Source organism: Furipterus horrens, unplaced genomic scaffold, assembly GCF_987537825.1.
Source record: "Furipterus horrens unplaced genomic scaffold, mFurHor1.1.pri manual_scaffold_2, whole genome shotgun sequence".
NCBI lineage: Eukaryota > Metazoa > Chordata > Mammalia > Chiroptera > Furipteridae > Furipterus > Furipterus horrens.
Window position 1 is genome coordinate 40,795,935 of NW_028327172.1, and position 26,008 is coordinate 40,821,942.

Sequence of the window (26,008 nt, forward strand, 5' to 3'; positions counted from 1 at the left end):
CTCCGAAGTGAGGAACAGCTCCTGCTTGTTTCCCACTGATTTCTGATCTCCATCTGGGCAAGTGGCCTCCGCCTGGGTAAACAACAAAAAGGCAGAGATGAGGGTTCCCCAGTTGGGGAGGATGGCAAGGAGGGAGGGTCAGGTGCGCCCTGGCATGTGCACACCACCCTCACACCCAGGCATGGAAATGGGACACAGCCTAGCTAGGCCTGCACTCCGGGGAGCCAGATGTGGTCCATCCTGATCGGTGCACAAAGCTGGCAGGTTTCAGCAGGGAACTACCCAATCTCCTACTGAAACAGTTTCAATTCTGTGCATCACCTCTGGCATTGCTGTCTCTGAAATCAGGCCACGGGATGAGGGTGTCTGGACTGAGCCACAGGAAGTCCCAAAAGCCACAGAGTGGTTTCTTGGGGGATGGTGGGAACAGGGAAATCCAGTGAGCTGAATTCTGCCACCAACTAGCCAGGTCACACAGAGCAGGTACCATTTTCTGAGTGATTTGCCTGAGGTGACAGCTGTACTAGTTGATTGCTTAGGGGTCCTACCACCTCTGACCTCTCTGGTTCCAAAATACTCCCTGCCCTCCCAACTCTATCCCATTCCTGCCCAAGAAGAACGACACAGAGGAGCCTCAGCAGCACAACCCAGCCCCAGGCATGCCCACCTGTGTGCAGGCTGGGCTGATGACTGCGGCCCCATCCACATTTCCTGTGCAGAGGCTGCCGGGCAGTCTCCTGGGGTGGCTGACGGGACCCCCAGGACAGCCCTGACCCGGGAGGCCTGCCCCTGCACCTCTTGTGTGCTGAGCCTGCGTCCTGGGCCCCGTCCACCAAGGCGTCTGGCCTGGAGGCCGGCCTCCTGCTGCCTCTGCGCCACTCACCCTTCCCCAACCCCAGTGACCTCGCCCAGGCCCAGCTGAGGCCTTCGGAAGTCGAGACTTTCTGCTGTTAAGGGCCAGGCTTGGCTACCAAGCCCTTTGCTATGTGATGGTGGTGTGCCCTACACACACACACACACACACACTCACTCACTGTGCCCTTCGCTGTCGGGGATCCGCTATCACCTGGCTCCAGGGCTGAGTGGGTGGCTGGGTCACCGCAGCCCTGCGTTGTGCTTCCTCTCCACACCTCTTCCTGCCTTCCCAGCTTGGCAATGTGACTGCAGTAGGGTACTAACCCAAGGGTGGGTGTGTGCTGACCTCAGGGCACAGAAAGAATCACTCTGGCCCCTTTACACACACCCCACTCCTCTGCCTCAGCAGAGGAGCCACCTCCTGGCTGGCCCGGCCAGGGAGCTCACTGAGAGCCAAAAGTTCGTCTGGCAGGAGGCCTATGTACAGGGGGTAGGCAGGGCTGTTTCCGCAGGCAAGCAGCTCCGCTCCAGGCTGGGCAACCCCGATGTCATGAGGCGGCCTCTATTCACACGCCAGCTTGCTGTCGAAGCTGGACAGGGCAATGGCAAAGGCCTGCAGCGCACAGAGTGGGTAGTTGTAATCCATGGTGAACACGTCCTCTGCCACACGGCCAAACTGCATCACAATGTAGTCCGCTGGAACCAGGCACAGATGTAGACAGAGAGACAAGAGTGAGGATGGTAGAGATGGGGAAGGACAGACAGACACCCAAGTCACAAGAGGGAAGAGAAGGTGGGAAGCAGAGATGCCAAGGGAATCCCAAAGGAAATAAAACAGACCAATGGGCAGAAGGGCAGGAGAGAGCAAATGTCAAAGGAGAAAGATACATACAAACACCAGAAGACTGGGAAGGAGAGTCCATCCCCATGATATTCCCACACCTGAGACTGCTCAGTGCCCAGGATCTAGGGTCAAAGCTCCAAAGAAGGTTCTTCCGTGGCCTCCCAGTCATTATGGTCCATTAAGCTGTTTAACCAGGGTCCTTAAGCACTGGCCTATACGGGCAGGCTAGGGAGCTACAGCAGGGAGTAAGGGCAGGGGCACTCACGGTCGTTGCCGTGGATGATCTGGAAGTTCTTCACGGAGGCCTGTGTGACACGCCCGTGGAAGTTGAGTACGTAGGACTGTGTGTCGTCATTCCAGACAGGTGTCTTGTTTTGTAGCTCAATGATGGTCTCCGTGTGCTTATTCTGCCAGCGTGCTAGCAGCGTCTCGTGCTCCTGGGAGAGCAGACTCAACCTGAGCTGGACCCAGGCCCTGGCACCGTGCCCAACCCAGGGCTCATGGGGTCTCGCTCAGGGCTGGGGGTCCTTAGATTCTCCTAAACCCCCAGGGCTTCTCACACTGCCTCCTACGACATAGACACTGGCTGGAGTTCTACCCTCAGGAGCTCATGCAGAGGCTGGGATGACGGGGAAGAGGTGGGTGGGATAGAAACTCACATTGCGGGGCCGGATACAGACTCTCTCGTGAACCATGTTCATGCCTGGGACAATCACATTCATCTTCCGCGGCCCCTTGAAACCTAAGACGTTTGTCTCCTGGGAAATAGAGGACAGTGGCCACCTGAGGACTCTACTTACTACTGAAGAGACTGGAAGGGAACCGGGATGACGAGCCAGTCCTCGCCATCTCCCCTTGCACATCGAAGGGCATCTCAGTTTGGCATGTCCAGAACCGAGCCCAAGTCTCTGCCTGAACTAGCTTCCCTCACAGTTCTCTGCTTCACTTAACAGCAGCTCAAACTACCTGGGGTCACACTTGACTCCTCTCTTTCTCTTTCCTCCCACCTTCTGATTCATCTGCTAAAGCTGTCAGCTCTGCCTTCGAATTACATCAAGAATCTGGTCACTGCTCACCACCACCGTCTCTTACGGAGGTCACAGTAACCTTCAGTCTCCTTGTTTCCATCCTTGACCCCTGCCCCCCTCCTCCCGTCACCTGTTCTTCCCACAGCAGCCAGCCGTTCTGATCAGTCAGAGTAAAGGTTGCAGGTCTTACCTCAGCCTGCAAGGCCTCACAGGACATGGCCCTCCTACCTCCTTGTCACCACTCACTGCCCCTCACTGTCCCCACAGCCGGGCCTCCAGGCCCTTTGCACTCACTGCTCGCTCCTCTCCCCAGCACCTGCGCGCAGGCTCTCGCTTCCCTCTGGGCTTCACCCAGTGCCGCCTCGGTGAGGCCCTCCCTGCCAGCCTTCCCACAAGCTCACATATGCCTGGACACTTCACAGCCCTCTTTGCAGTTTTATTTTTTTCCATCTTAGCATTTATCAGGAACATTATTTCGCTTATATGTATATTTTATAGATTATCTCCCCTACTAAGAGTGTAAGTCCTGTAAGAGTATAAATTTGTGTCTCTCTTTATTGCTATATCCTCAGTGCCTCAAACCGGACCGGAACATAGCTGGGGCTCAGTATTTGAGGCAATTCAGACTGCGTCCCCAAAGCTGGCCAGCAGGCGGCACCATAGCATCACACAAAACCAGCAAAACAGCTCCGGCTTCCCAGCGAGCCTCACTGAAGTGCCTGTGCCCAGGTTGATGGGGTACAAATCCCTCGTTTTAAAGTGAGGTGAAATCCCCTGTATTTATATTCCAGTTTGTCCATTTATGAGCTGTGTGACACTGGCAAGTGACCCAGCCTCTGAGCTTCAGCTTTCTCTGTATAATAATAAAAATAGGGTGGAGCGCTCAGACTGAGCGTCCAGTGAGATGATCGTGCAAAGGGCCTCGTAGCCCGGGCTGGATGCTGGAGGCAGGCGTGAAGGGACGCACAGACGAGAACCCAGGCCACCTGCCCCTGCACTGCAGAAGGCCCGGGTCCCAGAGCTCTCCCAGGCAGGGTCCACTCCACGGATTAGGCAGCAGGTCCTGAGTATCATGTCTCACTTGGGGACCAGGTTCCCAGGGCCCAGGACTCACGTAACACACAGCTGCCAGCTCCTGACGCAAGGTTCCACTTTCCAAAGTAGAGGATGCCTTCTGAGGGTTGACTCCATTGTTATAAACGGTGAACTTAGTGCCCATGAGGTTGGACCTGCAGGACAGGCACAGTTAGTCTGGGGTCATGCACTCTCTGCCCCCAGGCTGCAGACAGCTGCCCGTAGGTTGTCCTATGGGGAGGCTGTCAGGCATCCTGGGCTGAGCTGGGAGTCCACCTGGGGTGCACTGCCCAGTGAATTCCCATCTTTAAGGGCAAAAGGCCTGAACTTGCTCTGAGTTGAATCAGAGAGCATCCTGGTTCAGTGAGGGAAATGTGGGAGGCAGCCTGGGTTCCACAGACTGTTCTCTGGAGGAACAGGAGTGAGCACACAGAACGGCGGCTGGCAGGACAGCAGAGGGGACTCAGCAGCCCATGGAGACTAGCCAGGATGATGATCTCTGTCTGTTCTCGCCAGCCCACGGGTCTTGGTCCAGTCCCAGCTCCACAGCTTTGGCTCTTTATCTCTAAACTCAATTTATGTTCCCCAGGCCTGGCACTCTGTTCCTCAGCAAACCCTCCTCCTAAGGCAAGCTCAGGGCCTTCCCATCACCCCAGGGTTGCTCTCTCTCCCGTCAAGGACTCACTCCCAGCCCTGCCCCTCAGCACTGGTGGCTCTTCTGCGGTGGCCTACATCATCAGTGACATCCTGGGGTTTGATCTGTCACTTGTGGTGGGCCTGTGCCCCACCCCGCCCCCACCTGGCTAGGAGCAGCTTAGGGCAGGGTGTGTGAGACCCGTTTCCAAGTCTGGCTCCAGGCTGACACCGAGCCAGTAGTGGGACCTGAGGGACAAGAGTATCCAAGGAGAGGCTCAGACTCCTGGCCTAGACCAGGGACAGGATGCCTTCTAGAGAGCCTGCCCCACCCCCTCTGTGGGGGCTGCTGGTACCGCAGTTTCCCGATGTAGCTGTCCCCTCCTCGAGACAAGTCTGTCGGGTCCATGGAAATGAGGTAATTGGAAGTTTTACTCTTCTTTCTCTTCCTTCCCGCCAGGAGGAACACCTTGGGGAGTAGAGTAAGGTCACATTCCAGGTCCAGCCTCTGGTCCATACACTCTTGTGGGAGCACTCACATGAGGACTCTGCATCAGCTTCTGAACAGGGTGCACACACATGTATGCACCGGCAAACACAAGGGTGTGTGCGGGGACCAGGCACCAGGGCTCCTGTCTCTTGGGGGACTGAGGGGTCAGTGTTGGATCTGAGGCTTCTGGTCACATTCCAGCCCCTAGGACCCAGGTAAAATGCAGGTCCAGACCAACCTCACCTTTTTCCCATCCTCTCGGTCCAGGTGCAGGAAGTAGGTGGGGTACATCCCTCGGTCCATCCCCTTCTTGTCCCGCGTGATGCGGCACTTGATGGTGATACCCTGGGGGGCTGGTCTCAGTGCAAACTCCTCAAGATCCTGGACCTCAAGATCCACCGAAGGCTCTAGGTCTGTCGGGCTGGGGGCTGAGGCTGCCTCCTACGGGGGTTGGGGTGGAGTCAGTGGGGAGCAGGAGCCTAAGCCCTAGAGGCCCTGAGCAGCTGAAATTGGGGGTCTGGGATCCAGAGCTGACCCCTGATGTGGTGGGGGGAGGGGGGGTTGGGGTAGAGTCCCTGGGCATGGGCCGGCAAGCCTGGCCCTGCGGCTGTCTACCAGCTTCCCAGCCTGCCCACCCGCCCTCCCTTCGCCGTCCCTGGGGGCAGGTCCTCAGGTCTGACTCTGGCTCTCCCATCCTCCTGGCCTGGCGGAAGAGAATGGGAGGTAGGGTGGGAGAACAGGAGACCCCAGGCCAGAGCAGCTCTAGCAGTCAGCGGGCTCAGCCCCAGGCAAGCCACTCACCACCATTTCTCCACTCATTCCCCCTCCAGTGGGACGGCCTGCGCTCTGCACACCGCTGTGTGCCCTTCCTCACTCACCCTGATGGACTTCCTGCTAGTAGCGGAGCTGGGGCGAGTGTTGATGTTTAGCTGGGAGGAGCTGGAGCTGTTCTCCTCTTCGTCGTCATCTTCCTCAAAGCTCATGCTGCTGGAGATGCCTGGGCCAGGCAGGGGAGCAGGAGGGGATGGCTAGCCACAAACACACCCAGACACCTGCACACACACGCACAGGCCTCATGTGCTCACATGCATTCACATACACACTCCCACACATACCCCGATACACGCAAGGACACAAACTCAGGTGCATGCTGGGACTGTCACGGTCCATCGGGTGCGTGCACCCGCCCCCAGCTTCAGGTCCATCTCCCTGTCAGATGCCCTCCTCTCCAGCACTTGCAATGCCCGTCTGTGGTGTAGCGAGGCCTGGGAGCCTCCATTTCTGGCCTCATGGAAAGGCCAGTCTCTTACTCAGCCTGATGTGCGGGCCAGCTCCTCTCTCCAGCCTGCCTCCAGGCCTCTGCGTGCTTCTCCCCAGCCGAATGTAGTCTCCAGCCTCAAGTTACCCCAACAGCCCTCTCTCCAGGAAATGATCCCTGACCTGATTCCTCAGAATGTGGGGCGCTGCTGGTGTCCCCACCACCACCCATGCCAGGGGCTCCCTGCACCAGGGGCCACAGTGGAGGAGCTACCTGGGTGTCACTCTCCTGGGAGGATCTGCCCTGCCTCTTGGCATCTAGACCCTAGCTCAGCAGATGGGGGAACATTTTACAAAACGAGTTTTCAAAGGAATCAAAGGGAACAGAAATCTATTCCCAAACCTGGGCCTCCCTAGGGGCAGGTGATATGGGTGGGGGAGACAAGGCTGGGCTGTAGGTTGGCTGGTTACCCTAGTTCACACTTCTTTCCCTTAACTTGGCCTTATCAGGAGTCTCCACGTGTGCCCCCAACCAAGGTCTGGGAGGGGCTGGAACAAACACAGGAGGACCGTGCTCCCCAAGAAGGGTGCATCTGAGAACCTGGAACTGAGCTTTCAGGGCGTCACTGGACCCCCATGGGGCTCACCCTTCCTCAGCATCGTGGCACCGAGGTCCTGCCCGCTGGGCGGCGCGCCCCCACCAGTTGCCGCCTCCCCAGAGTCCTGGGCGTGGTCTGACTGGCCCGCAGTCGGGGTCTGCACTGGGCCTCGGGCCTCAGACTTGTCTTCCTCCAGAGCCACTGGCCCGCCGGCGCCTGCAGGCCACGGACACTCCTGAGTCCCGTCCAGGAGTGGGGAGGGGAGGGGGACAGGAGAGCAGGATCCACAGACATCCATGAAGTGGGTGAGGGATGAGTAGGGGGACCCTCTGCAAAACTATCTGCAAAATGACTTTTAGAACTAATGATTGCTGTCAGACTCTTAAAGATCAGTAAGCTATGACGAGACATGGGTTTTGTCACTTCTGCTGTTACCCAAATTAGTTTCCGAGGGTTGGTTTGAAATGCTTCACACCCCCAGGAAGACAACAGCCATCTGCACAGCCAACTGCACAGTGAGAAAGATGCAGTAAAAGGGCCCATCCAGACCACAGCTGAGGCCACCACTCACTCATGGACGTAGCCAGCTACTTACCAGTGCTGGTGTTCCTTCTCTCAGACACACAAACACACAAACTCACACGTCATTAAAAACATAGGGGACCCTTGCAAAAGGCTGGAGTTGACATATACTCGCCTTCCCAAATGGAGGCTCTCCCATCCCATGTCAACCTCCCTCACCAAGCTGCCGCGGCTCCAGTAACAGAAGCAAAGCCTGGCCCCCAGAGGTGGCAGCCACCCTCTCAGGGTGGGTTATGTCCAAAATGCAGCCAGTCAGCTCCAGAAGCTTACGGACCCTGGCACCCTATTGTCCCACTATGACCAGAGTCCTGGAGACAGGACTCGGGGCAGGAGCCACTGTAACTGTCCTTAGTCTCTGGGAATCTCTTCTAGAGAGAGCAGAGCAAGGAAAGAGACTGGAGTGTGGGTCTAGAGGGGGGACCTTGGACTAGAGTCAAGGAGCCCACACGCTGACTGGGAGGATGCACACGGATGGGCCAGGTGGCCTGGGAGGCAGGGAGCCCCATGGGATGGAGGGTCCTGAGTCAGGATGGAGGTAGAGTGTTCTTGGGCTGAGCAGGGGTCCTGGGCCACAGCGGAGCTGGACTTCACTTCCTGGCAGTCTGAAGGGCCTGCCCCACACCCATAGGCCAGCCCAGGTGCCCCATGGGCCATATGGAGCCTGAGGGCCAGCTGGGTGGGACCTTCACTGGGGCTTCCACCCTGTCTCTCCAGGTCAGGAAGATAAGCAACCCCCAACCCTCGGTGGGGACCAGGCTTCTGCAAAGGGCTGCAGGGAGGGTGAGCCAACCTTTGTGCTTCCCCTTCTTCTCTTTCCGCAAGGCCCCGCCCTGGCCCCCCGTGGCAGCTGCTGCCTTGGTTCTCCTGGCTGAGGCTAGTGCTGTTGAGCGGGCAGCTCCCAGCTGCACACCAGCAAGTGGGTCAGCCTCTTGAACTGTTTAGGAAAGAGCCGGAGACAGAAACAGAAACTGGGTAAGACCAGAGCTCCGACTTGAACATACTTCTCAGCACATTTCCCAGCTCCCCCACCAGCACCAAGCACTGTACCCCCATCTCTCCCTGGCATAGGTGCCAAGGGAGGGAAGCGGCACCCCCAGCCCAGTGGAATCAAGTCAAAAGCTTGCCCACTCCACAATCAACCAAGAAGCAGAGCAGCTGAAGCTCTGGGCCAACAAGCCATCTGAGCCTGGGCAGGGGGAGGGAGAGTATTTGGGAGCATGTGGGCCACCACAGCTGGTGGATGGAGACAGAAAAGGCTGCATGCCTTGGAAGAGACAACAACTCGAGCAAGTGCTCAGCAGGGCGGTGGTGGGGGTGCTGCACTGGCCCTTAAGAGCCACGTCCACGGTAGCCTGGGTGCCGAGTGCCCTGAAGCAGGATAGTCATTTTGGAACTCAGGGAGCCGCATATATACTAAAAGGTCTCGGAAGAGTCACAGCTGGGTGGCCTCCAGATTCTGACATGTCAGAACCCCAATCTGCTCCAAGTGCTGGAATGATTTCTCATTGCTCTTAAGACCAACACTCTCCTGCAAGTCTGGTTCCTTCATCTTCCTTGGCCGTGGCCTTGGCCTTGGCCTAGCTACACACTCCTCACCTCCCAGGCCCCTCACCCAAAGTCCCCAGGCACACCGTGCTCTCTCAGTGCCCTGTGCACACTGGACTCCCTCTTGCCACAGGGTCCTTGCTCTCGCTGTCCCACTGCCTGGGCGGCCCTCCTGACTGCTGCCTCTCCCACTAATGCCCCTTTGTCCTACAGACTCCAGCTCCTCGGGGTGGCCTCCCCAACCCCTAGTCTGGAAGTAGGGGCTCCGCCATTCACACACACAGCCTGGCTTCTTTCCACAAAGCACACCTGCGACAGACAGTAAGGTCCACGAGAGGACAGTGACCACACCCATCTTTGTTCACACTGGATCCCCAGCCTCTCATCTGGAAGCTGACACAAAGTACATCCTCAATAAATATTTAAGGGCTGGATGAATATATAACACAAATGAGCATGGCTGGTGGGTCAAAAAGTGTTTAGCAGGGTAAATGCGCCAGCTCTGATTTTTGTCAGATTCCCCTTGTATTTAACACCAAGAGCCAGCAGAGGGCAGAGCAGGAGGCAGCTGATACTGCAGCTGGGGGTCCCGGTACCCTAGGCAACGCGGATCCCAAGCCGGCCACACGTGTGCGCAGCAGCCTTCTCAGGACTGCATCCACCTCTCAGAGCTGAGCAAGAGAAGCTGCGCGACCCAGCCTGGTCTGGACTCTCAGCAGAGAAGTAGCAGGCCGCTGGCTGGAGCTTGAAACACACGAGAGCTGCTTCAATGTTCAAATTCTGGAGACAGGATTTTTCTCATTTACAGACGAGAAAACAAACCCAGAGAGGGTCGGTGTCTTGCTCGCAACCACAAGGGAGCAGGTGACTGGCAGTGGCATGACCAGAAACTCTGGCTTCTGACTTTTGTCCTTTCTGTAGGCCTGACACACACTTCAGCACTCAGGAAAACCTGCTAAAATGACTGCACATCAGTGACTTGTAAGACGCTCTCAAAGCCTCAAGATGTTGGCCTGTGGCCCAAACTGGTAGGGCCTGAAGTCCCAGGAGCAGGCCCCAGCTCACATGTGGCCTCGAATGGTCAGGTGCTAGGCTTGACAGAGCTGGGGCCGTGACGCCCACACAGCAGCTGGCCAGGCTCCACAACAGTCAGTGCCCTCTCTGCAGGGCACCCCTGCCACCCTTGGGGCAGTGCTCATTGGGGAGGTGTGAGGAGAAGGCTGCCAGGAAAGGGTGGGGCCAGTTCTGTGTGGAGCAGGCTGAGCTGCCTAAGACAGCAGCACTGGGCCAAGGTCCCTGTCCCCTTCCTCTGAAGGGCCCCTGAGATGGAGTACAAACATACCAGCTGAAGCCTGGATGCTGAAGCTCACACAGGAGAATTACTACAACGGACCTTCCCATCAGGGAGGCGACATTAACATGGTGGAAAGGCCATTTGGAGTCCGACAGGCCTGAGTTCAAAGCCTCACCCCGATGTTCACTAGCAATGTACTGTGGGCAAATCGGTGACACCCTCGGAGGGCAATGCTTATCGATTGTGTGGAGATAATGAGTTACTGTGAGGAATAAGTGAGATAGCACAGGTAGAGCGCCTAGCACCATGCTTCACCTCTGGCAGATGCCTTGTCCAGGGTGCTGTGCCAAGACTGGGCACTAGGTGCCGCCCTCCAAGGCTCAGAATTAGTGAACCATAGATGCTGTGGGGCTGGACGCGGAGAGGGCCCAGCAGTTAGATGAGAAAGGTCAGCCCTGAGCTGACAGGCAACTACCAGGAGCTCCAAGTGGCCGGAGGCTGCAAGTCCTGAGAAAGCTAAGGTTCTTGCAACTGCAAAAGCCAGATGCTACCTTTCTAGTAGCACCATCTGATAACAAAGTCACTGAGATTACCTGCACCAGCAGGGGGCAGTGGGGACTGGATCTGAGTCCCTCCTTTGGGAGTAGAGAAACCAACGCTCTGTTTCTGCCTCTAGTACTCTTACCCTAACCTGCAGGAGGAAGGTCCCCAGATGAGGGGGCCCAACCCCCAGGATGAGCCTAAGAGACTTTTTCCCACCCCCAGCCCATGGGCTCTGCTGAGAAGCAAGTGTGCAAAGATGGGAGAGCTGGAGGCAGCCAGTCACCTCGGCTCTGGGCAGGGACCTGCAGGTCAGAAGCCAGGCAGACTGGAGGTGTGGGAAGGCCAGGGTGAGGAGGCAGTATGTGTCTCAGGAGACACGAGCTGGTGTCAGCTGAACACAGGTAGGGAGCAGACCGTTCTGCTCCTTGAAGCTGGCTTCTGCTCTCAGTGAACTTCTCCAGATCAGAAACATGGACTTTCGAACTTCCAGATCCCCCAAGTTTTAGCTTCAGGCTCCAGCACCTGACCCAGGAGCCCAGGGCTCCAGGTCCTGGCCTCCCTCTGCCCAACCCACTCTCTGGGAGCCACGCTTGGCCTGCATATAACTGACAGAACCCCTGGCCCACCCAGATTAGCACAGGGGCCCCTCAGGCTGGTGGTCCCACAGGCAGGGTATACCTTGGTAGCTGGTGCTGCCACTGCTGCTGAGGTAGGATTCCACAAGGGGGGCCTGCTCCTCCGACTGCCGGGCCCGCCGGCTTCGGGGCCGCCCATCGGCATTGGCCTGCACCATCAGGGGCTCCTGGCGCTTCTTCTTCTGCTTCTGCTCCAGCAGGGCCCGCTACAGAGGCAGCGGACAGGCACAGAGGTCACTGGGCTGGGGAGGGCAGCCCACCGCCTCTCCCAAGGGAGAGCTCCCACACTGCTCACTCAGCTCGCTTCCAGAGGTTGCCAGGGGGTCCAAAGCCCACTCAGGGCCAAGGCCTTGTGCCCTTGGTGCCCCAAGATGCAGCATCCAGGAAAAGGAGGCAAAACTCAGCTCAGGGAGCTGTCCTGGCAGGACCACAGCACAGACGTCCAGCCCTCAACTGCAGCACCCCCAGCTGCCCTGCTGGCCGAAGCCCCACATATTGGTCTGCTCCAAAGCGGGGCTGGTCAAGGAGAGAGCTGCTTCTGGGAGGGCCCCTCTCCCCACTGGTCAGCATCAGCCCAGGAAGTGGGCAGTCCTCCCTCTGTGCCCTGAAGACCCCAGCCCAGACTCTGGCCAGGATGGCCAGGGTTGACCACCCTGCCACCCAGCGCCAGCCTCACGTACCTGCCGGTCAAGCTTCTGCTGCCTCAGGTTGCTGCCCTCATCATCTAAGACACTGCGGAGGGAGAGGGGTACTCAGAACCTGTCCTCAAGCTGCCAGGACATGGCCCAGAGCCCACCCGGCACATCTGGGTTCTCTACGCCTCTCCCATCAAGGCTGCTGTCCACATGGGAGAGAGGAGGGATAAGTCCACTATCTGGGAACCAGCTTGAGACAAAAAGGCCTGAGCTATCTTTCTGCCACTCTGGGAGCTCGTCTCTTGCTGGGATCGCTGCTGCCTGAAGGACCCCTGGCTGCCTGGCCCCAGGAAATCCAGGAGACTTTCACCTTGGGCCTGTGCCCAGGGGAACCTGTCCAGAGGCATTGGGCACAGGCCAGGTCCAAGGCCAAGGCTTCAGACCAGGGCTGGCCCCCTTGGGCTCCCTCTCTGATCTCACCAGCTCGTCCCCTTGCCTTTCCTCCTCCCTGCAGAAAGCTGGCCCTCGGGGGAGAACCCTCTCCCCACAGGCTCAAAGCAAACTCCTGGCTCTCCAGGTGGCAGAGTGGTGCTGACATTGCTCAGTGAGGCTGAGGGCCCCGCATTCGGGAGAGTGAGGCTGAGCAACCAATCAGGCCCTCAGGGCAGGGCTGGAGCTGGGTGGGGACATCTGCAGAGCACTCGGTCCAGCAAACAACCACTGGGCCCTTTCCTGGCCACAGATGCCTTGGCAGACAGCAGTGGGGCATCAAAGCCTTGAGGCCCTAAGATGCTGGGACAGGCGTGTGGTCTCACACAGACCGGCCCTGCCTCCCAGGAAGGCAGAGTACAAATAGGGAGCTGGTAATTCAAACCACTTAATTTTCTTTCTAGTCCAAGACACATACATGGGACCTAGGCCTCAAATTCTATAAGACCCAAGGTCAGAACAGCTGCATGGGGTGGGGCTGGAGCCTGAGGACCTGAGCTCTGGGAACCTGCAGGCCATCCTGGCCCAGTTACATGCCTGAGCGCCTGAGGTTTGCATTTGAGGCTGTAAGGATGTCTCGTGCATGTGCACACACCTGAAGGTGTCTAAACGTGTGAGTGCGCCTGCCTGGGTAAGCACATACCTGGCTGTCTGTGCATGCAAACGACTGTGTAAGAGGTGGGAGTGTTTGTGTGCAGGTGAGTACAGGGTGCACGGAAGAGGAAAAGATGAGGTCAAATCACTCCTGGGACAAGGTGAAGCCATTACCCCCCCTCCTGAAAGCAGCCCTTCCAGCTGAAATTATCATTGACCTGAAATGTCCCTTGAGCTTATTCAAACCATCTGTGTCTCTGTGGGCTTGGGGAGCCAGCCAGAGAGCGGCAGGAAGCCCATGAGCACAGAAAGCCCACCACCACCTCCCTCGCCACAACTGATGAGGACTCTGCATATTTTAAATTGACAGCATCCTACCTCCTTGCCATCGGGAAGGCCTTTCCTGAGATGCACAGGCTGCCCTGCACTCAAAGGAGCCCCACTGTGACCTGGGGCTGTGCACACAACAGCCTGATTCGCCAAAACCTCAGCCGCCACAGCACAGGAGAAAACACCACGCAACAGACCTCAGCATTCCTACAGGCGCCCACCCACCAAACAGTACACAGGGGCACTGGGACTCCCGGAGGGCACTGCCAGGACCAGAGGACAGGAAGCCAGCTCCTAAGAACTCCAGCTGACTAGGATGGGGATTGCCCATCACAAAAGGCAGGCACACAGGCTGGGGGGCAGCAGCAGGGCTTCCGAAGTAAGAGAGGAAGGACTAGAGTGAGCCAGGTGCCCGGGGCCCTGCCAGGTCTGAGAGGCCACAGCTCTCCCACATGTCTCCCTACCTCAATCACTGCCCTGTCTGAATAATGCAAAGACAAAGTGTCTGCTTGCACACTGCCCTCGGGGGGGCCATCCCCACTCCTACCATCCAGCACAGTCTGCAGGGTGAGCAGTGGGAACTCACCCACGACTCCAGAACGCCAACACAGCTGCCATCTGGGCCTGTGTGACTCCTAGCTGACAGGAGCGCCGGCCTGAAGTCCCACTGTGCTCTGCTCACCAAGCTCCGTGCCTGGGCACACACGGGCAGCCCATGATCTAAGGCGTGAGCTCGTGGCCTGGCCACAGGAGCCATGTCACCTCCACCACACAGGCTGGCTCCCCTGCCTGCCAGCAAGGAGGGCCATTTCATGGCTGGCTGGGGTGATGCAAGCCCCCTGCACTCCACAGGGTGGGGCCAGGGACCATCCCCTGGGTCATCCCTGGCACCAGGCTTGGCTGAACAGGAAAAGATGACTTCCATGGTGCATGAGTCATTTAAAAAAGGGGCCATCCAGCTGAGAGGTAAGCTCACATTAGCAAAACCACCTCCAGAACTGTGGAGTCACAGTAGCTGCCCGATTGACAGAGATGGATCCAGTCATGGTGCCCTCAATGCCCAGTGCCCCCCTCCCATCCTTATCTGTGCATGTGGGGGTGTTTTCTGACCGCAGGCCACTGCCCCATTGCCATGGACTTTCCACACCACGACGCTATGCCAGGGAAGGAGGCTGTTCTCCATGATAACATGACTTCCTCTTCCTCTGTCCCCACCTCCATTTCCTGATGGGGAACAATGACAGAGAGCCACAGACTTTAATAACACGGGTCCCCATGGACCCTGGCTGCGTAATTCTGTCATCCTGATACACCAAGGTTGTGGGTCTGATCCCCAGTCAGGCCACACACAAGAATCAACCAATGAGTGCATCAGTAAGTGGAACAACACATCAATGTTTCTCTCCCCCTCCCCTTCTTTCTCTCCCTCAAATTAATTTTAAAAAAACAACACAAGTCCCCAGATGAGATCACAGGTAGAACAGATTTAACCACCGGCCTTCAGAGAAGATGAATGAGTACCAGGGCTGGGCTTCTAAAGAACTCCAGAAACCCAGATGTCCTGGAGGTGCCCAGCGGGCCGCCCGTCCACCTCCTCACTTACCACTGGGCATGGTAGAGCAGTGGGAAGACGGGAGCGCGGGGCTGGGACAGCAGCTTGGCAGAAGCCCCACATGCCTGGCGAATAGGAGCATGCCTGGCCAAGCACGACCCCCCCAGGAGGCAGACAGAAACCCACCTACATGAGGCTGCCGCAGGAGCGGGCACAGCAGTGGGGTTGAGGGATCCCTGGTACAGCACAGGGTTTCTAGGGGAGCTGCACAGGTCCGAGTGGGCGACAGTCACCTAGCAGGGACAAGCCTGTCCTGGCTGCGTGTTTCTGCCTGACAACATCTCTCCCGGGTGAATAACAGCAGTGTGTTGGGAAGAACAATGCTAACAAGGACGGCTGTGTCCAGGGACAGCAGAACCCAAGCTCCTGTCGCCTCCTCAGCAGGCCCAGCCCCGCCGCTCCCCAGCAGATGGCCCTGCCTTCCTGTCTCCCACTCCGACACCTCTCCTGGGCATCTTCCTTTCCCACCACACGCCCAGTCCGCCTCTTTCTGACAGGCACTGTTCTAGGCCGCATTAAACGAGAACCACAGGAGGAGACAATAATGGCTTTTTAATGACTCGGGCTTCAATTTGGAATCACTGCCAAGCCCAGGCTGCCAGCTGCAGCCCTGCCAGGAGACTCGGACAGGAGACAGGGCCTGATGGATGGGTCTTCCCACTGACCCTGGTGGCTCCTTCAGTATGGCTACCTCCTGCCCATGCCTCCTGCTGGGGGTCAGACCAGGGAGGCCCAAGAAAGCACTGGTCACTGGCTCATGAGGGTCAAACCTGGTCCATCAATCCACCCACTGTGCCCAGAGCCTTCCCCTCCCAGGGATCGAGCCCCTCCACACCCCCATACTTACCATGAGGTCGGACAGAATCTGAGTGAACCATGCTTGGCCACAAATGAGGGCAGGGGCACCTCTCCCATGGGCTGGAAAACCCAGACATGGCCAACACATTTAGGAAGCTGGTTCCCCCGCTTCTTAGACCCATGCTACATGCTCCGGCTAATCCACCTGAACTAACCATGGGCCCAGCGACCAGGCCAACCTAGGGACAGAACCACGCTCCAAGCCCACTTCATCCTCCACCTCCCAGTCCTCATTCTTCCCACTCAGTCACAGTGGAGCTGCCCCTGCTGGACCCAGGAAAAAGGGTAGTGGGCTGTCAGGGGAGGAAAGACCACCCAGGGTGCCTGGCTACAACGCCAGACACCCCCTCTGCTTCCCCGGCACATCCGGGCTTCCATTGCCTAGTGCAGCGATTTTCAACCTTTTTCACCTCATGGCACACATAAACTAACTACTACAATCCTGCAGCACACCCCAAAATATATTTTCTGCCAATTTGATATTTTTTAAAAAATATTCACACCAGACAGCTATTGTTGTGTTTGCTGTTGTCATTTTTTAATTCGACAATCTAAGGGAAAAAAGGTCAGTGCCCCTGACTAAAATGTCAGATATTGGGCAGGTTTTAAAAATTCTTGCCACACACTGGCAGAAAAATCACTAGCCTAGTGGTTGCTTGGAGCACACAGCAGGGGTGGGAACAGGGTGGGGAGGGAGGGGGAGGAATGGCAGCTCCAGAGGGGAGAGGACCTGCTGCTCCCAGGAGTTGCCGTCTCCCATGATGAGGCAGGTGTCTCCATTCTAGCCCCTGGCTCACAGCCTTACCAGGTGCATTAAAGTTGCTAGGGGCACTCAGCGCTGACCTGGGAATTTGGAACTGCTGGGCAAGATGCCCCAGACGCAGTCCCACCTCACTCTCTTTTAAAGCAAGTGACACAGGTGATTATGCGCAGCCATGCAAATGAGGACCACCAGCCACAGCTGGTGATCTCTCAGAAACAAAAAAGAACGTGGAGAGCTGCTATAAGGCTGGAATTATGCAAATGAAACCTCTTGTTCAAATGGGGTAAGAAATTGCAGTCAGCAGATCAGCGAGTCAACTTAGGCCTCAGGTAAGACTGTGAAAGGGGTTAATTAAACAGCTGGACGGGTGGTTTGAGTAGTTAGAAAGGCAAGTGACCCCTAGGAGCAAGCCCACGTTCCCAGCCCGTCAGGGGACATGTCCTCAGGCCTACCGCAAAGGCGTCCATGAAACCGCAGGGACCAGCAACCAACGACAACTTGTGGGCAAGAGGCAAAGCAAGTGGCACACTAGCCCAATAGACACGCAAAGATTTCTGCCAGAGTCAAAGGAGGCTCCTAGCATCTTGCTTCTCTTGGTTGGCATGCTTATAAATGACCCGAAGACAACGCAGGCCCACCTGGTGACAAAGTTGAAGTGGTACTGAACTGTTCGCTAAGACAGTAAGAATTCCAAAGACCTTGAAAAGCTAGCAAAGGGTATGACAAGTGGAAACACCAGAAGGAGGTCAAGTCTCATAGGGGGTTCTAACACCCAGGTCTTGCCCACACAGGCAAGAGGGGCTTGACACCAGCCTGAGAAAAGACTTTGGGGTTTTGTTTACAGATGCCTAGAGGTTACAGGTCAATGAGCCAAGGCCATCCCAAGGGACAGGGAGGGCTCAAGGGCTGCAAGGGAAGAAAGGTCCAGAGTGAGGAAATAATGGCCTCATTCTGCCTAGTGCTGGACAGGCTGCATCTGGGACACTGCCTGGGGCTGCTGGAAGTGGGCAGAGCATCCCTGTCTCTGAATCAGCTCTGTTGACCTTGTGTTTCCTCTGCTCCTTCCACCCCAGGCAGCAGCAAGAAGACTCCCTAAGAATGCTTGGAGAAGGAGTGAAGAGATATTCCCGTAAATCTAGGAGCACAGGTTCTACTCCTCTTCCCTGTCGCCAGGTGAGGCCATGGGCCATAGCATCTGGGGACTGGGGCTCCCCAAAGGCAGAACGGCAAGAGCCAGGAGTCTTGCTTAACCAGTAGTCATTCTGCTCTCCAGAAAGCAGTGAGGAAGTGGCAGGAGGATCCCAACAAGGGCCAACAGGAGGAGAACCCAGGGACAAACTTAGGCTCACCCTCAGGAAGCCCTTCCTAACAGTCATGGCCAGCATCTGATGCAAGGCTGTCCTCAGGAAGGCACTGGGAGTATTCACACAGTGCTCCGTGGCCTGGCAGGGCCCTTCCAGCCTGACCTCCTCATGGCCTAGAGACACCAGGAAGCCCCGCTGTGAAGGGGGAGCACTGAATCCATTAGGTGTGCAGAGAACCTGGGTGGAGCCAGGAAAGCTGGGGAGTTCCCCAAAGCTACTTGTGGATGCCCCTTTGATTCAGAGTAGCCTGCATCTTGTCTGTGCAGGTCATGCTAGGCACACAGCCACACACCAGATGAGACCCCTGCTCTCCAGAAGTTCACAGCTTGGTGACAGAGACACCAGGCAGCAGCCACAGAACCACGAAGACAGTGGTCACTCTCACCCAGCACAGCCCTTCCTGACTCTCAGTACTCCATCTGCAACTCATGAAAGGTTGTGAGGTCATGAACCTGGGGCATTTAACACTCCTCAAGAACACAGATGAAGAAAAAATAGCAGAAATGGACTTAGTTGTAACAATAGAAAAAAATAAAAGGCAAAATATCCCAATTGTTAAAGTTTATAAACTAAATGGCTTCCTTCTAAGTCAGAATGTGAGATTAATCCATAATCATTATAAACTGAGCCACAATTACCCTTAAGAAGATTATCAGCAGAAAACAAGCCTGGCCCAGGAAGTGCAGGTGCAACCACCACAGAGGGGGCAGAACCCCCACCAGCAGAGCTAACAAGATATCGACAGATCTCTCGCTCCCAAACCAGATGACACATTCCAGCTGACATGCTGCAACATTAGGGAAATCTCAAGTCAAAGCACATGCACACGTGCCCACTCCCCACACCTGCAAGTAAACAGCCTCGCCTGTCTTCTGCCTCAGTTTTCTCTGTGATCAAACAGGCATGTGGCTGGGACTGTAATCAGCAGCCCAGTTAATAAATACAAGAGGGAGGGGCATCGCCTCCTCTCAGTCCAGGTCTCCCCGTTCTGGAAGCCTATACCCAAATCCAGTGCTTTCTCGGGTTCAGTGCATGCTCAGAAAGACCCCAGCAAGGCAGAAGAGATTCTGGCAACGTCTAAGTACCTACTCTCCCTGCCACAGAGCAAGAAGGCAGGGGTGACAGAGCAATGGGAGAGCAAGCAGGGCTGGGCCACATCACTGTCAAGCTGCTCCTCAGGACTAGCTTTTCAGGGTGGCAGGATTCTGCACTCAAGATGGAGCGCTGGCCCCAGAAAGGAATGGGGGCAGGGGTTGGGCCTGGGTTGGGCAAGTACCAAGTCATCCTTGCACAATGCCAGTGCCCTGAACACTCAGTGTGGACAGAGCCATTTCCCAGAGACAGCCCCACACTCTCAGGTCCCTCTTCTCCAGAGGTAGGCTTTTGCTAGGAGCTGTGCAACCTCCCTACAACCGGCTTTGGTCCTTGGCTCCTGGGAGTGGCTTCCTTAGACAATGAGCCAACCTGGCCCCCAGTTTGCCAGATGCTCAACACATCACCACAGCCACAGCTGCAAGTGCGGCCCTTTCCCTCCCTAAGTTAGTCTGTGGCCACCACCCCACCACCGGTACCCCCCTTCAGGCACTTTGACAGCACCACAGGCCACTCAGCCCACACGCACTATCCAAGCACCTCTGCTAGGTGGCAAGAAAAATTAGTACTTTGTGGGGCTGCACTGTCTTCTAGAAGGTCAGCCCACATGTTTCAAAAGGCCAGGATGCTCCAGAAACTAGCTGTGCCCCCAGCATAGATGCCCTGTGCAGAGTAGCAGCAATTTTGAGTCAGCCCTGCCCCAGTCCCCTGATGAGACTATCTCCCTGGTCTCTGTGAGACTCTGAGGTGTGATTACATGTGTCTGCAGGAAAAATTATGTGACTTGTATGTTCACATGTGTGTTGGCGGGAGGGGAACCCACACATTCTAACCTGGAAAACCATGAAGCCCCCATAAGAGTCAAGATTAGAGACAACAACAATTCTCAAGAAAACCCTAGACTAGTGGCAGGTGCTTGTTTGCAGAAGAATCTGCTTTCACAAAGCCTCGGGCTGTTTCAGCTGGTTTCCATTTTGGATGCTGTCTGGACAGACTCACAGAAGAGCTCTGTCAGAATGATTTTCCCATCAGTAACTGGAATCAGGTCACCTCTTGAGAGCAGGCTGTGTTACAAGGCAGACCCTGAAGGTCTGTTTCTACCACCCACAGGCATGTGCACCTGAGTGGGCAAGAACATAGTGGACCCTACCAGTCCTGGACCCTTTTTCCATATATGCCTTTCTAGGAGGCCTAGAGACAGCCCTGTAGCCCATGGCAACCAAGGAGCCAATGGGTGGCCAAGGATCTGACGCTGCCATGGCAATGAGCTTCTTTCCGGTGGTAATGGAGAGAATTGGGTAGAGTGGATGCGGGAAAGACCGGCACCTGTGTGGAGCCCCAGCGACCCTTCCCCACCCCAACCTCCATACAGGTGGGAAAGCACAGCTGTCACTGAGTCAGACCACAGCATCTGGCTGTGCTTCCCTGCGTGTGCCTGAGTTTTATGCACTGTTAGTTGGTGAGTGTCCAGATATAGACCTGTTAGCAAGTGGATTTCTGAGTCTCTGACAGATATAAGTAGTACTCGTGAGTGGGTAGTAGGTGTCAGGTATTCTCCAAATACAGGATGTGTATGTGCACAGATATGTTGCACTGCACCTGTGTGAGCGTGCGTGCATGCATGCGTGTGTGTGTGGAGATATATGGTGCATCCGTATATGAGCCGCCTGTGCTCTTGGTTCAGAAAAACTGTCTCCAGGAATTCACGCTTTGAGCGTGTGAATGGAGCCGCAGGAGCGTCTTTGGCCCAGAGCGCGGACCTCTCGTGAGTGCTTCCCTGCAGATGTACGGTGTGCGCGCGCAAGGCCATTAGCTATACCGGCGAGTGAGCCGGGGCGCTGGGCCTAGGAGGGGGCTCACGTCAATGAGTGCTCTCTCCCCAGGAAGCCACATGGACCCGCCAGACCCAATGAGGACCACGCAGGCCCAGAGCACTCGCCCCTTCCAACAACCCTGAAGGATAAGGGGTGGAGCAGGGCAGGCGGGTTCAGTCTGCGGGGGCCCCCCAAAGTTAAGGTGGGAAGGACTAGCGCCTCCAACACGCGCTCCCGGTTCTGGGCTAGATGGAGAGGGTAACCCTGCCCCGGCCCGGTGACCCCAGCCAGCCCCAGGCCCGGCGCCCTCGACCCTGCCCGATGCTCTCAGCAGTGGAGGGAGGGGACCGGCGCCGCGTACCTGTAGGGAATCCAGTCGGAATGCGGCTTGGAAGTCATGTCTCTCGGGAACGGAGCGGCGGCTGCGGCTCCGGAGGCCGGGCGCCGCGGGGGCCGAAGCGGGGGCCCTGCTCAGCTCCCGGGCCGCCCCGGGCCGCATCCTCCCGGGCCGGGGCGCTGGGCCCCGCGGAGGCCCGCGCCGCACGCCAGGGCCCCGGCCTCAGGCTCGGCGAGCCGCTGGCGGAACGGCGCGGCGCGATGAAAGAAACGGCAGAGAGCGCGGGGCAGCCGTGGGAGGGCGGGCGGCGCGCGCGCGCGTGGAAGTGGGAGAGGCGGACCCGGCTAGAGCGCGGCTAGAGCGACTCGGCCCGCGCGGAGGGTAGGAGCGCTGCGTGGTGGCGGCGCCCGCCCCTCCTCCCTCGCCCCGCCCCAGCGGAGACCCCACCCCTGGGCCGGCTGGGCATCCCAAGCGTTCCAACCGCCGTCCCGAAACCGCCGCGAGCCAGGCTCCACGCACGTGACCGCGCTGGCCCCCGTGTCCACGTGGGTGCGCGCCGTCCCTGGGCCGGTCCCCCGACCTCCCAGCCTCAGTTCCTTCCTCTGTGAAACGGGTATAATTCTAACACCTACCTATCTCCACTGAGGGATGGGAAATCGCTGCTCCCATTGGGGACGGGAGGCAGAGAGGTGGGGCGAGGGGTGGCATCGGGTTCTGCAGGTAAGGGATGATGCCAGCAGAGACCAAAAGAGGTCCCGGGGAACCTCAGGTCCTAAGCATGGAGGCTGGCCTTCCCCTCTCCCATTCGCTTCCCCCGCGCCCCACCCCCTAAGTTCTCACTTTTCCCCGGGGAAACCTTCTTTATTGGGTTTTAGTCAAGGAGGCCTTTCCTCACAGCGGAAGAGTCCCTCCTGTCTAACTATAGCAGCCAAGGCAAGGATAACATTTACTGTCTACTGCCTTCCCGGCCCTTATAAAGTTAGACATATTACTTAATCTCCACAATAGCCTTGAGAGGCAAGTGCTTATGTCTAATTCCCAGAAAACAAAGTCTCAAGGATGCTAAGATGCCCAAGGACACAAAGCTAGGAAGCAGGAAGCGGTGGAGCTGAAATGGAATTAGGGTCTCTGTCCTTCAAAATCATGTATAGGGGCCACACCACACTTAAAAGGAGCAAAAACCTTCCAACAGCAATATCTTAAAAGTCTCTGGGTGCCGAGAGGTCCTGGCTGTGACCAGTTCCAACTTTAAAGCAAGGTGAGGCACGTTGGGGTGGAGGGCAAAGTATCCACAGTGGGGTTTGTGGAAGCGGGTTATTGGGGAGGGGTCTGCGGAGGGGCACAGACTCTGCACTACATGTGAGCGCCCTCATGTGCACTGTGGATTCAGCAGCTCCGCCCCCGACCACGCTGTCAGTGTGCCTGTGAGGCTCCTCAGGTGTTAACTGGACTGTCATGCCTGCATGACTGGGTGGGAGAAAGTGTGAGAACAGCTAGCTCAGCTCAGGGAGGACCCCATTCCCTGCTGCCCTGAGTCCACAGTCAGGACTGTCCACCCAAAACTCTACTGGCCTTTCAGCCTTGCCTTTAACTATAAAAACAATAAACAAGATATTGGGAGCACTTGCTGAACATCGGGAGCTGTGTTACGTGTGTGTACTAACTATACTATAACTCATCTCATCCTCACAACCACATTAGGGGGTAGGTGCTCTTATCATACCCATTTTACAGCAGAAGAAACTGAGGTACAGAGAAGGCAAAGATCTTGCCCAAAGTCATACAGCTGGGCAACGTGTGAAGCTGGATTCATACCCAAACGGCCCAAGGCCAGAGCCCTTGCCCTTGGTCTGCTTCCTGCCTACCACAGTTCATGCACTGCACATGCACACACGCTCAAACACAGCCTGCCTCTCCAGGCTCCTGGAGCACAGGACAGGTCTGACAGGTCAATCTCTGTCTGGCACAGCATCAGCACTCTAAAGGCTGTGACCTCTTCGTCAACCTCCGTGAGCTATCACCGGTGCTGAAGACACAGAGCAGACAAAATAAATCACCCTGGGGTGCAGTGCAGGGGCAGAGTGGGGCTGTTGCTTGCCTGCTGGAACACTTGACCTGAGCCTCTGTTTTGACCGTCGGACTCCCAGGAAGGGAAGCAGAAAGGCCCAGCCTTAGAGGCCAAGGTAGCATGGGAAAGTGCTACCTAAGGGCCTCTGCCCTCCAGGATCCAGGATCCAGGATCCATGGATAGAGCCCTGCCCTCCAGACCACCCCTCCCAAAGCTGTAATCAGCAGCTGACTAGAGCCTAGACAACTTCCCATTCAAGAATTTGAGGTTGCTTTTCTCCTTTATTCCCAAATTATCTGTCACCTTAAAGCAATCAGAATCAAGTTGGAAGGTCTCAGGAGCCTAAAGTAATTGAATCTATTAAACAGACACTTTAGGATCTGTCCTAAGGGAGGAAAATCTGGAGGCAGAGTGAGGTGCAGAAATAAAACAGCTCTCCATGTCTCTTCCTGCGGAGGCTCTGCATGAGGACAAGGGATGTGTGGGAGCCAGTGGGACCCTGTGCCAGGGGACGCGTGACTGTGTGTGTGTGCACACACACGCGCACACACAGAAAGTAGCCCTGTAGTCTGAATGCATCCGCACAAGAACATTGGTTGGATGGTGTGTAAGGTGTGTGCATGGGGAGGATCAATGTGTGTGCTTCTGTGAGTTCTAAGAGGTATGTATATGAGTGTTTACTCAGAACCGGCAATGAGTTTTCCTGTTCAGATGGCTTCCCAGGTTGACATTTTAAGTGTAGGTCCCTGACTTCCATCAAAAAGTCACTTCAAAAAGCCATGTGAGAACTCTTATACTAGGCCATGGTTAAAACACAACTGTGCTACAGAAGGACCACTGAAGAAGGGCCTAAGCTTTTCAGATGGAGCCCTAGGAACTAGTCATCTCTGCTGAAATGCTGCCACACAGCAGAACCAACACGCCCTCCTCCCCACCTGTCCACACCCTGCAAGGATGAGGTATTTGCCACGAATTTACATTCTCCTTGTTGCATCTTAGGCATTTCTAACATGGCCATGGTTTGGGAGCGGGGGGGGGCGGGGGGCGGGGGAGTGAAGGAATGCATGTGGACTGAAGCAGCCAGAAGGAGACCCTCATCTCTGCCACCCCAGCAGGAGGAACCCAGTGCCAGCTCCCCTCAGCAAGACTCAAGGAAGTTCACCCAAGGAAGAAGGTCAGCATTTTGGCAACTTGCTATTTCCATGTGGGGTCTTAAATTTTCTATTTCTTATTTAACAGTTTTATTGCGCCTGGGCCACCTCTAGTCCACTTTGGAAGCAAAAGGATATGAATAATAAATGAATTTCTATTCTCATTGGGCACCAGGTCCCAAGGTGTCCTGTCTAGCAGCCTGGTGCTGTAAACTTGCAACCTGAGGAAGGCCATTCCAATCAATCAAACACTGACTAGACCTGACTGGGCTCAAAGGTGCATGCAGGTCTTTGACAGGCGTCAGGCTCAGTCCTGCAGTCTCAGGGAGCTGTCAGTCTGGCAGGAGGGATCAGAAGCATCAAGGTGCTGGTGTTACAACACAGGTGTACAGAGTGCTGGCGGCTGGGGACACAGAGGAGGGGCAGACAATAGTACCAAAGGGAGGAAAGTCAGGTTAAGATGAGCCCTTCTTGAGAATGAAAAATCCTGACAGTTGAATTGGGCATTGAAGGATGAGTAGGATTTTGATAGACTGATACAAAAGGGAGAGGGAAGTCTAACAGTTACGGAGATTCTATGACTGGCCAGGTGCCGTGTTGCAGTTTTTGCCCGAAGGCCATTCCAGACAGAGAGGACAATATGAGCAAAGCATGAGAATATGAGTCTATGTGACCAATGCACTTGAGAGACAAGGTGCTGAGCCCTGGCCAGGTGACTCAGTTGGTTGGAGTGTCGTCCTGATACACCAAGGTTGCAGGTTCAATCTCCAGTCAGGGCACATACAAGAAGCAATCAATGAGTGTATAAATAAGTAGAACAACAAATCGATGTTTCTCTTTCTCTCTCCACAATTAATTAAAAAAGAAGAAAACCAAGGTGCAAACCAGTGTGGTAGCAGGTAGGTAAGTGTTTTGGTGTGGCAGGAGATGAGCCTAGAAAGTTAAGGGAGGACCAAAGTGCATGGCAACCTGAATACCAACCAGGCTGGGGAGTTTGGATTTCATCCTATTGCCAACTAGGAGCCACTAGAGGGTTCTAAGTCAACAGTAAACTGCCCAGGTGTACCTTTTAGAAAGATATAATTAGGAGCGAAATGGGAGACAGAGGGACACAAGATCAGAGGTCTTGAAAACTGCTAGCTGGCTATTGGAAGAGATGAGCAAGCCCTGAGCCAGAGACCAGCCAGTGCCTCTTCAGAGCTACAGAGAGACATCACAGCAGAATGGCTGCATGAGTGTGGGCGACCAGACAATTTGAATAACTGCAGAATGTGCAAAGCCCGTTGCCCTGTTACGCATGGTTGGAGTGAGGTAATGCAGACTCACCGATGTCTTTGAAAAATGTAGGGTAACCACTGATAGAATTAAAAACGATATGTCTATTTTCCAAATCACTGCGGAACACCTCCCAAAACCAAGCACAGTCTAAAGGAAACATAAAACTCCTAAAGCATAAAACAAGGTACAGTTAAACCTCAGTTCTCGAATGTCTTCCATCTCAAACAATTTGGTTCTCAACCAG

The 26,008-nt window shown here is 56.0% G+C and overlaps 1 protein-coding gene across 1 annotated transcript; it reads right to left on the reverse strand.

Annotated features, from left to right (window-relative positions):
* Positions 1-1,272: 1,272 nt before the first annotated feature.
* Positions 1,273-21,429, reverse strand: TUB (TUB bipartite transcription factor). The gene is made up of 13 exons (XM_090267278.1): positions 21,292-21,429; positions 18,010-18,159; positions 15,031-15,104; positions 12,060-12,111; positions 11,423-11,585; positions 8,153-8,296; positions 5,803-5,921; positions 5,168-5,365; positions 4,791-4,903; positions 3,842-3,956; positions 2,359-2,457; positions 1,965-2,136; positions 1,273-1,551 (listed from the first exon to the last, which is right to left on the reverse strand). Exons 1-13 carry the CDS (start codon positions 21,427-21,429, stop codon positions 1,418-1,420), a joined length of 1,671 nt encoding a protein of 556 aa, XP_090123404.1. The 3' UTR covers positions 1,273-1,417.
* Between the last annotated feature and the right edge of the window lie 4,579 nt (positions 21,430-26,008).

Coding starts and splice junctions, on each gene's coding strand:
- TUB (XM_090267278.1), bottom strand. CDS start 21,429: ATGCGGCCCGGGGCGGCCCGGGAGCTGAGCAGGGCCCCCGCTTCGGCC. Junction 2,458..3,841: donor AGCTGGCAGCTGTGTGTTAC/GTGAGTCCTGGG, acceptor TCTATTTCCCAG/GAGACAAACGTCTTAGGTTT. Junction 2,137..2,358: donor TCTGTATCCGGCCCCGCAAT/GTGAGTTTCTAT, acceptor CTGCTCTCCCAG/GAGCACGAGACGCTGCTAGC.